The 12,992-nt window shown below is 45.4% G+C and overlaps 6 protein-coding genes across 6 annotated transcripts; 3 read left to right on the forward strand and 3 right to left on the reverse strand.

Moving 5' to 3' along the window:
* Positions 1-1,570: 1,570 nt before the first annotated feature.
* F4822DRAFT_223737 (uncharacterized protein) lies at positions 1,571-2,083 on the forward strand. The gene has a single exon (XM_051454033.1). It carries the CDS (start codon positions 1,769-1,771, stop codon positions 2,045-2,047), a length of 279 nt encoding a protein of 92 aa, XP_051315860.1. The 5' UTR covers positions 1,571-1,768; the 3' UTR covers positions 2,048-2,083.
* A 2,517-nt stretch (positions 2,084-4,600) lies between these two features.
* On the reverse strand, positions 4,601-6,411 carry F4822DRAFT_223746 (F-actin capping protein, beta subunit). Its single transcript, XM_051454034.1, has 3 exons — positions 6,001-6,411; positions 5,439-5,821; positions 4,601-5,032 (listed from the first exon to the last, which is right to left on the reverse strand). The coding sequence occupies exons 1-3, from the start codon at positions 6,204-6,206 to the stop codon at positions 4,641-4,643; spliced, it is 981 nt and encodes a 326-aa protein (XP_051315861.1). The 5' UTR covers positions 6,207-6,411; the 3' UTR covers positions 4,601-4,640.
* A 909-nt stretch (positions 6,412-7,320) lies between these two features.
* On the reverse strand, positions 7,321-8,751 carry F4822DRAFT_437131 (uncharacterized protein; the record flags this gene model as incomplete). Its single annotated transcript, XM_051462385.1, has 4 exons — positions 7,321-7,887; positions 7,942-8,072; positions 8,124-8,411; positions 8,475-8,751. 4 exons carry the CDS (start codon positions 8,749-8,751, stop codon positions 7,321-7,323), a joined length of 1,263 nt encoding a protein of 420 aa, XP_051315862.1.
* A 1,066-nt stretch (positions 8,752-9,817) lies between these two features.
* Positions 9,818-11,239, reverse strand: F4822DRAFT_224079 (putative short-chain dehydrogenase). The gene is made up of 2 exons (XM_051454038.1): positions 10,671-11,239; positions 9,818-10,612 (listed from the first exon to the last, which is right to left on the reverse strand). The coding sequence occupies exons 1-2, from the start codon at positions 11,123-11,125 to the stop codon at positions 10,030-10,032; spliced, it is 1,038 nt and encodes a 345-aa protein (XP_051315863.1). The 5' UTR covers positions 11,126-11,239; the 3' UTR covers positions 9,818-10,029.
* On the forward strand, positions 11,220-12,240 carry F4822DRAFT_224194 (uncharacterized protein). Its single transcript, XM_051454041.1, has 4 exons — positions 11,220-11,684; positions 11,749-11,768; positions 11,857-11,893; positions 11,959-12,240. Exons 1-4 carry the CDS (start codon positions 11,354-11,356, stop codon positions 12,084-12,086), a joined length of 516 nt encoding a protein of 171 aa, XP_051315864.1. The 5' UTR covers positions 11,220-11,353; the 3' UTR covers positions 12,087-12,240.
* On the forward strand, positions 12,221-12,840 carry F4822DRAFT_428435 (uncharacterized protein; the record flags this gene model as incomplete). Its single annotated transcript, XM_051460916.1, has 3 exons — positions 12,221-12,489; positions 12,544-12,645; positions 12,738-12,840. 3 exons carry the CDS (start codon positions 12,221-12,223, stop codon positions 12,838-12,840), a joined length of 474 nt encoding a protein of 157 aa, XP_051315865.1.
* Positions 12,841-12,992: the final 152 nt, after the last annotated feature.

Consider the following 12,992-nt stretch of genomic DNA (forward strand, 5'->3'; position numbering starts at 1 on the left):
AGTCCACCTAGTACTTAGCAGGGTTTAGATGAGTTTATTAGGCTTGTCAGGCCCTGTTAGGCTCTACCTGGCTTCCGAAATAAGCACTTCAGCACTGGGCAGTGAGCACAGGAGCACAGAATTAACAGTGCGCAGTGCGAAGATGCTGTGAACACATTTCATGATAATGAAGTCTTATCAACAAGACCCTAAAATATGTGTGTGTATACACCCATTGATGAATACATTGTCTATGCACGTTGATGTAGGTCTTGTATGGATGTAAACTCGTACCGACTCAACAATAGATACATTACGTTGCAAGTACCAAAGTAGATAGAATGGTCACCGCCTCGTAACGTACGTATCGTACAATAGTAACTATGCAATGTAACTCAAAGGGTGTCAAAGAAACGTCGATGTTGATATAATATTATTAATTGATGAGACCGTAGCCCGAGACTATTTCTTGTATCTTGCTGGAAGGAAGCAGAAGAGAGAAGAATACAATTAAGAAAATAAGAAAGATTTCTATTAACATTATACATACATATAAATCATACAAATCCAAATGATGACATACATGCATTAGGTGCTCTCTAAAAGTCAAATGGAAATAAGAATAAGAGATAGAGTAGAGTTAAGGATAAGAGACAACTAAACTTTACGCTTATTAATGGACTCTTCGATGGTTAGACCCTGTTAGAGACTCAAACGAACCGAGGCGACGGAAAAGATCAAGATTGCTTCTTTAATCTATGTAAGTACTCAATGTGAAACTCATACGCAATGCGTCACCATACTGATGTTGTTATAGACCTACATCCATTTATTAATACAGTCAGGGTCGGTATAAAAGCGACAATACCTAGCGAAGTATTTGCCACTTACGCTCGCTACACATAGGCTACAAGTTTACGGCATAGGCACTATGTTCGCCAAGCCACTTATACAGAATTTGCTAAACCCCCAATGCTTGGTACCTACCTCAATATTCATGACTATCTACAACGGCTAATAATTGGGTTCCATTCTTCTGAAAAATAGTCCCGAGATGCATCAATGTTGCAGACGTTCACGAGGATCATATGAGACCTTAATTCCTTCTCATTGTCTAGATCTAGACCTTGCTAGACCTAGTCTTGTATCAAACCAGTCGACACTTTTCAAGCGTCTATCCACTTTCAAGACAGGGGTGGTTGGAGTGAGACATCTTATATATCGTCATATTGATAAAAAGAGGCTCTTTTTGTTAGTATTAGGTATTAAGCACCGTAGGCGAGATGTTGTCTGATCTCCAGCCAAGCCAGTTTTCATCTCCATCAGCTCCATCATCAATCTCAATATCAAACGTCCCCAGACTTTGAGGATCGTCTGTATCAGATAGCCCATCTGCTTTGAGTCTTTCCTCCCCGCCCCCTGTTGTCCCTCAAACCCACATTCACTTTAGATAAAGTACCGTCAGGGACCCACGCGAACCCACGATATCTATCGTTCGTTTCTAGCATTCCACTCTTCTTCCACTTTAACCCGTCTCTACCACCAATCCCATATCTCTCGCAAGCATATCTTCTTTCGTTCTCTTATGTGTAGGTATTGGTTTGTGTATGTGTGTATATGTAATACCAACTTACGGCGCGGATGGCACATAATGACACCACTCTCGCAGGGCTCATCATAAGCACTAACCGACCTATTCCGAATATTCCAGGTCCGTTTTAGCAGAGAGAGTACCGAAACCGTCCTGTTGTGTAAGCTCATACTTTGGAATCCGCTAACTCCCACCTACATGGTGTTCCCAAGTGCCGTCATCTTATTTATTACGCTAATCTACATATGCAATGTCTCTCCCACTCCTTCTCCGCCAACCGAAAATTCTCTTCTGCAGAGAAACCTTCTCTGGTGGCAAGACTCGTGCACCATCCGCAGCATGCCCCCCATCTGCATGTCTACGAATCTCTTAGAAGCAGGGGGTGGAGATACTACGTTTAAAGACTCGAATATTGTTGGTCGAAGGCCGTATGTACGTATTTTATATACATATGTATTACATACCTACGTACATTAGCTATGTACGCACATACACACCTACATAAGTGCTTACAAGGGAAATTCCATCTGTGTACCCCTTATCCTATTAAGAGGAGGTCCGGGACACCCCTTGCCCCCCCCGTCCCTCGTTCTTAGCATACCATCCCTGGCCGGAGAATGGCGCGCGGGCAGGCAAAAATCAAAACGGAACTTCCTTCTAGAAACATTCCATGCGGTGCACATCATTTAAGGCGTTGTCAGCCAACAACCTGATTTTTCTTCCCTTTCTTTTGTTTGCTGCCTTTCCTTGGCTTGGCCCGCAGCCGAAGAGGCCATATCTTTGACCACAGGCTATTCACAAAAGGGCCTTACCGATATGCAGGAGAAAAGCAGCAACGCAGGACCAGCAACTTACAATTTCCGATGCGCGCCAAAGAGGCAGGCAGACAAGGCAGGCAGAATGTGTTCGATTTGAGCAACCGGATGCACTCCCCGGAGGCCGCGTGGATATAGGATGATCTATCTCGGTTACCGTCTTTACTTAGAATCCCCCAACAGAGAAAAATTTCCCATCTTTTCCAAGAACCTCCCAAATCTGAAAATGTCGTATCCAGAGCATAGTTAGATACATTGACTTAGAACAGCCGCCTGGTTTACTTTAAGACCTACCTAGTACGGTATATAAAATTTTTAGTATACTCGGCAGGACGGAAGCTAGACATTACGCCTATTCCACATCTTTCGGATAGATGTCTCACAGTCGTACGCTCCAAATACCTAGCTCTTGGTCATCCGTCACTAGCGGCTCTATGTTATAATATCGCAGAACATCTTCCTGCATCTGCCCGAGTCTAGATCTACGCAAGTAATTTTATTTCGAAGCCTACTTATTATTCTTTTCCCAAATCCCCGCTCGCTAGACAAAACAAGACCCCTTTTTTTACGAGTCATCCATTCAGAGATCGTCTGAAAACTTGTCTTGAACAGAATGGTTCCCCTTACGTCCACACATGGGTTTCAAGAAAAGAATCGGGACTAAATAGCCAGCCACGCGACACAGCGGCTGCATCCGCTCCATCCAAAAAAGAAAAAGCAAAAATAAGACCCATCCCACGATCCGGACTTGTTCTGGAAAACGATGATCGTCGGCTAGTTGTAAAACCCATACGAGGATCGTTGGAGAACCGGTTCTGCTTTGACCCTTATTATTTTTGAAATTCTTATTATGTTTTTCCCTTTCCCCTTTCAGGGATTGTTACGAACGAAACAAAAAATAATACGCACGCGTAAATTGATGATGCAGAAACGTGGTAATGTTCCATTGCATCGCTACATCCCTCCCGTGCTGAAGGTAGTCAGTCGAATAAGAAAAGGAAGGAAGACAGAAAAAAATAATAAAAAAAGAAGTAAAAAAAGATAATAATTAAAATTAAATCAACTTAACCCCTATTTTTTCTCGTCTTCCCCCCCTTTTCGTTCTTGATCACTATGTACCTGCATATGTAATTAATCCATCCCACAAGGCCACCGGCGAGAAAAAAAATTTAAGAATAATTAATGATGATGATGATACCACGTATCCTATCCGGAACCAAGCGCTGGGCTCGGCGGCCGGGTTGGGTATGCAAGTCATAGTGGACATCCCACATCAAAATATAACAATACACATACACATTACTGTACCTACATACGTACCATACGCACAAACCATGGACACGGCATCGTCCTTGAAACAATGAAACCTGAACCGGGGAGATCGACTTTTCCCTCTCCTCACCCCCCCCCTTTCTCAGACATATCCATTGTTATTTTCCCATTGTATTTTTCACATACCCATCCATACAAGCATACCAAGCACACCGAAAATAACAAAAAGTGTTTGCTCTGTCTCAATGCTACTGCTACCGTCCCGCAGCCGGAAACCCATCCGGACTATGCAAGGGGTGTCGTACTAACTACCTGTAGTTGGTTGGTTGGTTCAAATGGTCCATGGGTTGACTGCCTGATGTTATTACTGGATCTCCTCTTCGTTCTCGAACTTCCTGTCTTACTCGAAACAGGAAGGCAGCTAGGTCATTCATCAGCATCATCAATCCTCGACAACGTTCCCGAGTCGCAGAAGAAAACAAGATTTGGAGAAGTGATAGGTACATATATGTAACCTTAGGTAGGCCACATTGACGAACCTAGATCGATCTAGATATCTTACAAATAGGCATAACCCTATACTAGACGAGTTATTATTACACATCTGCTACTACCCCGTGCTGAAGCCGGAAAAAGATCGTATGATCAAGATCTCTAAGAGGGGTCATTGGATCTACAAAACCACTGGGGGAATTTTTTAATGCCTGAGCAGACGGAAGCCTCATGTCTAGGTAATCTAAAATATTTCTTCCCCTGGACCATGACACGAAGCTATCCAGGTCTCAGACATATTTCCCGAGACTCTACGACGTGCTCTCATTCCGATCTGTCGCTGTTGTGCAACTTCTTGTCATCACTGTTATACTCGTCGTACTGTAATTCGTCGTCTCCTAAAGCCCCATGAGCATACTCACGGCCGAGCGGAAACCTTTCCCTGTCATCACATATTCGAAAATGTCGTCTTGATGGTTCGATGTCACCGGTCATCGCATCATGCTTCCGATAAGTTCCTTCTGTGCCTCCTTGTCTCTTGCACCCTCGCTCAAACTTCCCACGCTCCTCAAGTCACCAACCACATCTTTAGCCTTGCCGAAGTAAACCTCCTGCAGCAGATTTCGCATCTTGAGTTCCATATCCTCGACGAGTTTCCCGATGTTGGCGATCTGCTGCTCATCACTTTCTGCCGGCAGTTCGATCTCAATCTGTCGCGTCATGTTGCCCGAAAGGTCCATGTCTCCAAGACTGTTTGAGTTTGTAGATAATGATAGAATAACGGTAGATGTGAGGTTGTACTGAGTGAAACGGGCTCGATCGATAGCTTCGAAGACGTGGATCGAATCCCAGGTGCCTTCGCTGGCGCTACCTGGTTTAGCCTCTGGTACGGACACGAATCGTTAGCTGCGGGAATTCCGTATGCAGTGTAGATCAGAAAGTAAATATTCGCCGACGCTACTGTGTCGTTTGTCCTCCGCGTGCCATGGGCGCCATTCCAAGGTCTCAGATCCTAAATGCAAGATCTGTAACCTCCGAATTTGAACCCAGCCAAATAACACCATTTCTTTCTACTATATCTAAAAGCCGATGTCTTGGATGGAGCAACCTGAGAATCTAGGAGAGGCATGGCGCCTGCTTCTGTCTTGGCGGCTATCCGATACGCTACCTCCATATAATCAAGATAACGACGAAACGATGAAAAGCAATTCTTCAAACTAGTAAAATCCAAATGTGGGATTATACCTGTCCTGCGTCTCACAAGGAGGTATTTCATAATCGAAACTCACCTTTTTTCAACAGCACCACGCCTGCAAATCCATCATCCAGATTCCAAAAATACACACTGCTCACACCGCCCTCGTAGTACAAATCACGGTATAGATCAAAGGCTTCGTTTGCGCGGACCTCCATGCGACGGACCTTCTCCGAGGGAAGGGAGGGGGCTGAGTCGAGAGGGGGGTCGAACTCGTTGCTCCACGGCGACCGGTAGCTGTCACCATCACGGTTGTAATCACATAGCAGATAATCGCGCCCAGTCTGCTTACATCGTCGTACCGAGAGTGGTTGATCTACCGACGATAGTAGGTCTTCTGTTAGGTCTGGTGCAAGTCGGATCAGCGAGTCGAGATGCGCTGATGTGTGTTTCGGGTTCAAACGCCGGAGAAGGTCGCTGTTGGGTTGGTATGAGGTTAGTCGTTGGGTACCATATTGTTATGCATTATATCGGTTTTATGTTTGTGGTAGTGAGGTACATAGTGAATGGTGTTGTTCTATCTACTACTGACGAAATGTGTGAGGCAGCAAAGGGCGCAGTAAGGAGACATGGCGTTTCAGAGGGAGAATACGTACAGAGCCGAGTCGAAGGGATCAGCAGACATGGTGTTGGTGACCGGTTCGGGTTGAGAAGGCTGGGCTATGGTTACAACTTCGTCAATGATATCCGCGATGTGGTAATTCCATAAATATCGCACGCATTCGACAAGAGAATCCGGAGTGGTAGTTGTCGTTGATGAAGAGACAGATCCAAGCCTTGATAAATGTTGGAGGGGGAACATCTGAAGGTTGACAAGGTTGACACCAGAACCGTTTGAAGTAATGGTGGGGTAATACAGAAAAGTGGAGCCCCTTTCCTTACGGGGTAGGTACCTTAGCTTACGTAGCTTGAAGGTTATTTGTATGCGAAAGGAACACTGAATAAATAAGTGGAAGCTTCACCTGCAGCCAACCTTTTCCATTCACACCTCTGACGTGAGGTTGAGGTATGTGTAAATCAAAATTGGTTAGTTCAAAAAGCCAACAATTGCCACCGTGTTTATAGATAAAAAGTAAATAAACTAAAATAGAGTAGCATTCTACATAAAATAGGGCAACTTGAATAGCGTTCGGAGGACTTACCATATGAGTCCTAACTTCATATGAGACATTACCTTCTAAGTCCTAGCCCTATCCTCTTAATCTCAATATACCAGTTCAACTTGGTTCGTATGTACTGCCATTTTTTGAACAGCTTACTTACTTAGATAGGTACCTAGGTAGGCAGTGTAATTATTAACTGTCGTGCAACCCATACCTGGGCTGATTAACAAAGAACTATATCATAAGTGAGCGTAACCCACCCATATAAAAAGGAGATCATACGCCAGCTTCAAAGAATCTTTCCTTCCAAGGTTCTCATTCTTGCTATTCAGCCACAAATGGCGCTTCTCACAAATACTGTATATACAAATCCAACCGCATACACTTTCCACAACCACGCACTTGTTAGTAGCATTGTCAGCTAACACAAACTACAGAGCTACACCCATTATCAAATACCTAAAACGAACCGAAAAGCTCTGTTATCCCTTCCAAGCGCACGAGGGTATTAATTCCCTCGCAATCCTTAACTTTTACCTTCCGCCGTTCCATTTTACACGATACTGCAATCTGCTTTACTTCAACAACTCGACCCAACTTCCAGCAGAGATCGAAAACACAAACAACCACCCCACTAGAGAAATGTAGGATATCATAGAACCATTTTCCAAAACGCCGAGCGGGAAGGAGAAAAAACCAATAGAAGCTCGCCACAAAAGCGTGAGTGACTTCGATATATATACTTGTCAAACCTAAGACGGCCTGTGTCGTCTTGCAGCTGTCGTAGTTATAGCACATCAGTGTGGAGCACTATTACTTGATCTCATGGTTACAGACAAGGCAGTGAAGTGGCTCGGTCCACGACTTGTCCCCGCCCATGGCCTTTTTTCGAAGGTCTGTGATTTCGAGAACTGGTGCGTTTGGGTCGTCTTCAATGAGCGTAGCTTTAAATAATCCTTCATACGGTTTCACTGAAGTCGGGTCGCTAGACTCTGATTTCCGTGGTCGTCCTCTTTTCTTATTTTCGGTCTTAACAATGCCATTTGTCTTCTTCGAGTCGTTGGCGGGACTCTCGACGTCGGCGAATTTGAAAGTCTCTGTGCGATCCTCCGCCTTTACGTCGATCGACTGTTCAGCTGTTTGCGCTGCGCCTGTCTCGCTAGGACTTAGTGGTCGTTTGGCACTTTGCTCAGCTTCCTCTTTCTTCACCGGCGTAGGCATATAGGGTTTGTCGATGCCTAGGCGATCATACGTCTTCAAAAGCGCGTCATGAATCAAACACTCATCGTGAAGCCATTTCTTACAATTATCGTTCGAACAGCCGATTAGACTCTTGTCTGGGTTTTCGGGACGATTACATTTACAGCGCAGTTCGGCGGACTGTGTCTCATTAGTTGATTAATTACGAAAAAGCAGAGCGTTCCTAGTACTTACAGAAAGTTCCAAGCTGCGAACATCGAAAGCCTGACGCCAATAAAGGGCTGCCTGTACCTCGTCCTCGTTATTCTCGTCCCATTGATTAACAGTTGCTGCGGCAGTAACGCTGACCACATTAATGACGTCCACTATCACTTATTAGAGGGAAATTACCAAAGTGGAAAGTTGACTGGACATACTATGATTGGACGCGATCAACTCATTTGCGCCATGATACCATTGTCTTCCTGTAATGCATCTCTTCCCATCGTGTGTGCCCGGCGGCAATTCATCTGGCCAATACATCCAATAGACTCGCGCGTAGACGTGATGCTCGTCGCTCGCTCGGATCTCGAGGATCCTCGCAACCCAATCGTCATCGGACTTTTTTCGAGGTTGTGAGGCTTCGCCGGGATTCTTCTGCCGTTCGATTGTCGAATTGTTGGCAACATATATGAAGCCTTCGCTAAAATACTTAACACCGTTGACTAATACAAAAATATGTTATGAGTCTAATGCGCGCATATGGTAAGAAAGGTAAGGGCACCTACGGACGAAGCTATTGTAGCGCGTCATATCCATCCATTTCTGATAGGGCTGAACTTGATAATGCCTATCCATGGTATTGTTGGGATCCTTGAACTCGCCCGAGAATGCAAAGGGACTAGGTTGAAGCAATATCTTAGGTTGTGGGTGCTCCTCGGATTCTTGCCGCCGGCGCTTCGCGTTCTTTTCTTTTCCGTTCGGGTCGGGATGACAAACACTAAAAGGACATTCGGCTTGGCTCTCCTCTAAGTCTGCCCGTGGGCGTTTACGGGCGGTCGCCATCGTCGTAGAGTTTAAACGAGGAATAGTTAAACTTGGGAGTGGACGTTGGGTAGACGCGATCTAGGACTGTGGAGTGGATGTTGGTTGTACTAGGAGGGCGTAGAGAAATGTTTGGTCGATTCGCGCAGTCGGTAATGGGCGCAAATGGAAGCTAACAAGCAAATGGTAGCTACCTAGCTAGGAAGACGCGATTACGGTAATACCTAAGCGAATCTTACCGCGTGTGTGCTGATGGAGGGTAGAAGCTCGCGACCTTCGACGAGCTTCAGGCGGGTGTTGCGATTGAGAAAATCATAAGCCGGAAACGGATGTGGCGGGGAAGGGGATTGATTATGTGGCAGCTAGGCGCATCTGTTAGGTCTGTTAGCTACTAGGTATCTGGGTAGCTCTCGAAATGGATCCTATAGTACGCAGCAATTGTAGAAACCTGGCTTGACAATACAGAGCGATTTCAATTCGAGCTACCAAGATATTAGGAGCGCAGGGGAAAAAAATAGAAATAAAAAAAGCCAGCTTCACAAAGAGCAAGGATACGGCATGGGCGCCTTGTGGACGTTGCAGACCCGATTAGGGACAATAGGAAAGGAATTTGGTATTGTTAAACCAAAAAAGAAAGAGAGGGAAAAGAATCGCAGCTATCGGTAATGAGTTATGCGATGGCGCGTTCCTTGCCAGACCTATCCCGATTTAGCCATCATCTAACGCACAATTGCACCTGCATCATCAGGCTCTCGCTAACAGCAGGTAAGTTTAAACTTTAGGAAGGCATAGATACCCGTGATGTCCTTGGAGAAGTCAGGATGAGAATTAGATGCGCGAAATGGAGGAAAGTTCATGTTGAAAACACCAGGTATATATACAAGTACCTAGGTAGCTATCAACACAAGAGATCTGCAATGTGTGTATGTAGCTAGGATGTACGCACCCATACGCACCTTTCATACACTCATATGTAGGACTCGCCTACAAAACCAATTTATTTTAAGAGAAGGAAAAAAAGGTATACCTTGTGGTGAATGCTTATCATTTGACATTGAAGAAACTTATAGAGGGTACAAGGTTCAATGTTGCTACGAAACAAGCACTTATCTAACAGCTAGGTAGCCTACCTACAATGTATGTACCTAGGTAGGTAGGTACTTACAAACAAATCTCTCTAAGACATACAGCACTAGTAGGAAAAATCAGCCAATCAGATCTTCAATTTCAATGCGCAGTATGCTGTAATTTTCATTTTCATTACAGCCCTGGAGGGGAGGTAGGCATCTCAACTATTAATCACTGCCAATTTCTTAGAATAGTTTCGCGCTCTTCCAAGTGCGTATACTTCACACTTTCCTTCCAAACTAAGTCCCCCTTATGAGTATCTCTGGACTCAGCACTCGGCTCATAAAGCTCCTCGCCAAGGAAATATAATCCTTTAGGAGATGCCCCCAGTTCTGGACTCGATTCAAGCGCGGCATGTAACACCCGTGAGGCAGACTGTCCAGTAGTTCGCACTGGTCCGTTCGGTATAAGAAAAGCGATGATTGGGTAAATAATCTGAAATATGAGAACCCGAATAAACCAAGTCGCGCGGCGTTGTAGACCTGTCATCATAGTACCCGGATCGACACCCAGGATACAGACATTATCTAGAACGGGATCTGTGTTCATTCGGCGTTGGAGTCCATAGACCATCATGACGAGGAAGAGCTTAGATGCGCCGTAGCGACGGAACCCGCTTCGCCATGACGGGTCCTCTTTCGCGGAACTCCAGGTGCCTTTCGCTATTGCATCAAAACCAGCCTGATCAGTCACCACGGTCTTGTACCTCTCCTCCGTAAAAACTCCCGTGCTTTCATTGCGTTTATCATACGGACTAGGTCATTTTCATGTCAGCTTATTTAAAACAAAATAGGCATTAAACGGAGACTTACTCATGAGATTGACTTCCGATTACAACTATGCGACCGGATTCTTTATTCATACTCTTCAGAAGTAGCAGCGTTAATAACCAATGGCCGAGATAATTCGCGCGAAATGTTACATCGAAACCATCCTCGGTCCAAATTTGCTTGCCGAAATCCTGGAATCCGGCATTGAGAATCAGCGCCTGAATCGGAGGGATTTCTCCTCTTGCAACGCGCGCATTGATATCCTCAGCGACCTGGCGTACATGATCAAGGTTGGCTAAGTCAAGGGAAACAAGTTCGTGACTATGCGATTCTTTCGAGAGAACGGATTCCAGAGCGGGCGCTTGCTTTGCATCCCGGACTGCGAAGAGGCTGTGATACCCATTGAATTTTGGTTCGGAAGAAACTTGCTCGGCGATCGCGCTTCCGAGACCTCCATTGGCACCAGTAACAATGACCGTCCCTTTTGGGGAACTCATTTCGACTGTTTGCTTAAGTATACGAGTGATTTGAGTGATGAGCGAAGGCGAACGGGTAAGGAGTGCCGTTCATTCGATACGAGTGGTGGGGAAGGAACGCAACTACTTTTCGTGAAGATGGATGAATACTTCTGCAGAGAGGGAGGGTGAGTTGTACCTCTTCGGGTAGGTACTTCACGAGCTCCTCGTTTGTGTAACTTGGCTTTGGAGTAAGGGAGGGCGAGCAGGATGAAAGAAAAGCAAGCCGTTCATCCAACACCAACACGTATAACAATACCTATTCGTTCTTCTCCATGGCTGCGGTTACCGTCTGAATTGCAACTTGAAATAATCTTCAGGCAGCGCAGATATTTATCACTCAGTATGGATCCCGGATATTTGGATCGTACTCCGTCGAGAGAGCCGCCTCCAGGGCAGGAGTCTAACTTCACTAATCCTGAATCACGATCTTACCAGTTATACATCTTAATTGCCGTGTTATCTGCTGTTGTTTTCTTAGTTGGGTCTTTGCGAATATATTCTCGTCTGAGAATAACTCGCTCATTCGGCGTCGATGATTGTAAGCCCCCCTGACTAGCATTGCTCATAACAACTCTTTCAAGCTAATCCACCTGTCCATTGAGGGCTCTGTATAATTGCAACGGTTAGGGTTTCCCATACAAACTCAATGGCTTCTATCGGGCTTAGAACTTGAATATTAGACAGGGCTGCTAATACAACGCATGATCTAGGTTCTTACGCTGTCTTACTCCGCCCTCGTCCTTAAGCGTATGTTTTCTGGTCTCCATTTCATGATGACCCGGCTTGAAATATACTAAGTTGATATTCTATAGTCCTCTGGAAGCCAGGCGGCGGTATATTAGGAATTCATTTCTGGGATGTCCCACTTTCGCATTATATTGAGTACCAGAAAGTAAGGCTTTCAAGCTGTGCCAATATCCGGTCGTCCTGCTCATGCTAGTCTGACTACGGGGTTCACTGGCCGATGCGGTTCTTGCTCGCATTACCAACACCACGATTAAGATCGCCTTTCTGGTATTCTATCTCAGAATATTTAAACTTGTGACCCATGTGAGATACATGATCTGGACCGGTATGGCTGTAGTGGTTACGTTTTGCGTCGCTTTCGTCATCATTGACCTTGTGGCGTGCGCTCCTTGGCCAAGTGAGGGCGGTAATTGGGTCGCGCCGTCTTTCATAGATCGGTGCGGCCGAATATCTGTTCCTCTAATCACTGCGGCTGCTTATGTTTCTGTATTTACGGATTTTTACATCTTGTTGATTCCCCTCCGTCGAATACCGGGCCTCGGTCTGTCCCTAAAGAGGAAGATAGGCGTTAGCTTAATCTTCCTCACGGGTTTACTGTAAGTAATTGCTCGATCTAAATGAGATTTCTGTTAATATTAATTAATTCGTAGTGCGACTGGTGCTGGGTTGACCAATTTGATCATCCGACAAAATAAGAAAGTATTTGATGGATCGGATTTTACCTGGACTATAGTCCCGGTATACGCTACGAGGTAAGAAGACATTCGTCACCTATCATCATCCCGAGTTGCTGTGAACCCCCAGCCCTCACTATAATGCATCAATTCTAATCCAACAACAATAGCCTCGCTGAGCTGAACGTCGGCCTCATTTGCCTTTCGTTGCCAGTCATCTTCGTTCTATTCGTTGGCCGCTTCACGACCCTCAGCAAATCAGTACGCTCCTAGATAAGGGAACGACGCAGCCCTAACCAGAGTCCCAACGGGAGCTCGTCGGATCTCGCGCCTAACGACAGCGCACCACCGCATATTCCACCTACACCAAGCGAAACAAATTTCTCAGGGATGCGTAAGTTCATCCATAACATATGCCGCTCTAG

This window comes from Hypoxylon trugodes (assembly GCF_022578975.1).
Source record: "Hypoxylon trugodes strain CBS 135444 unplaced genomic scaffold F4822scaffold_4, whole genome shotgun sequence".
NCBI classification, from domain to species: domain Eukaryota; kingdom Fungi; phylum Ascomycota; class Sordariomycetes; order Xylariales; family Hypoxylaceae; genus Hypoxylon; species Hypoxylon trugodes.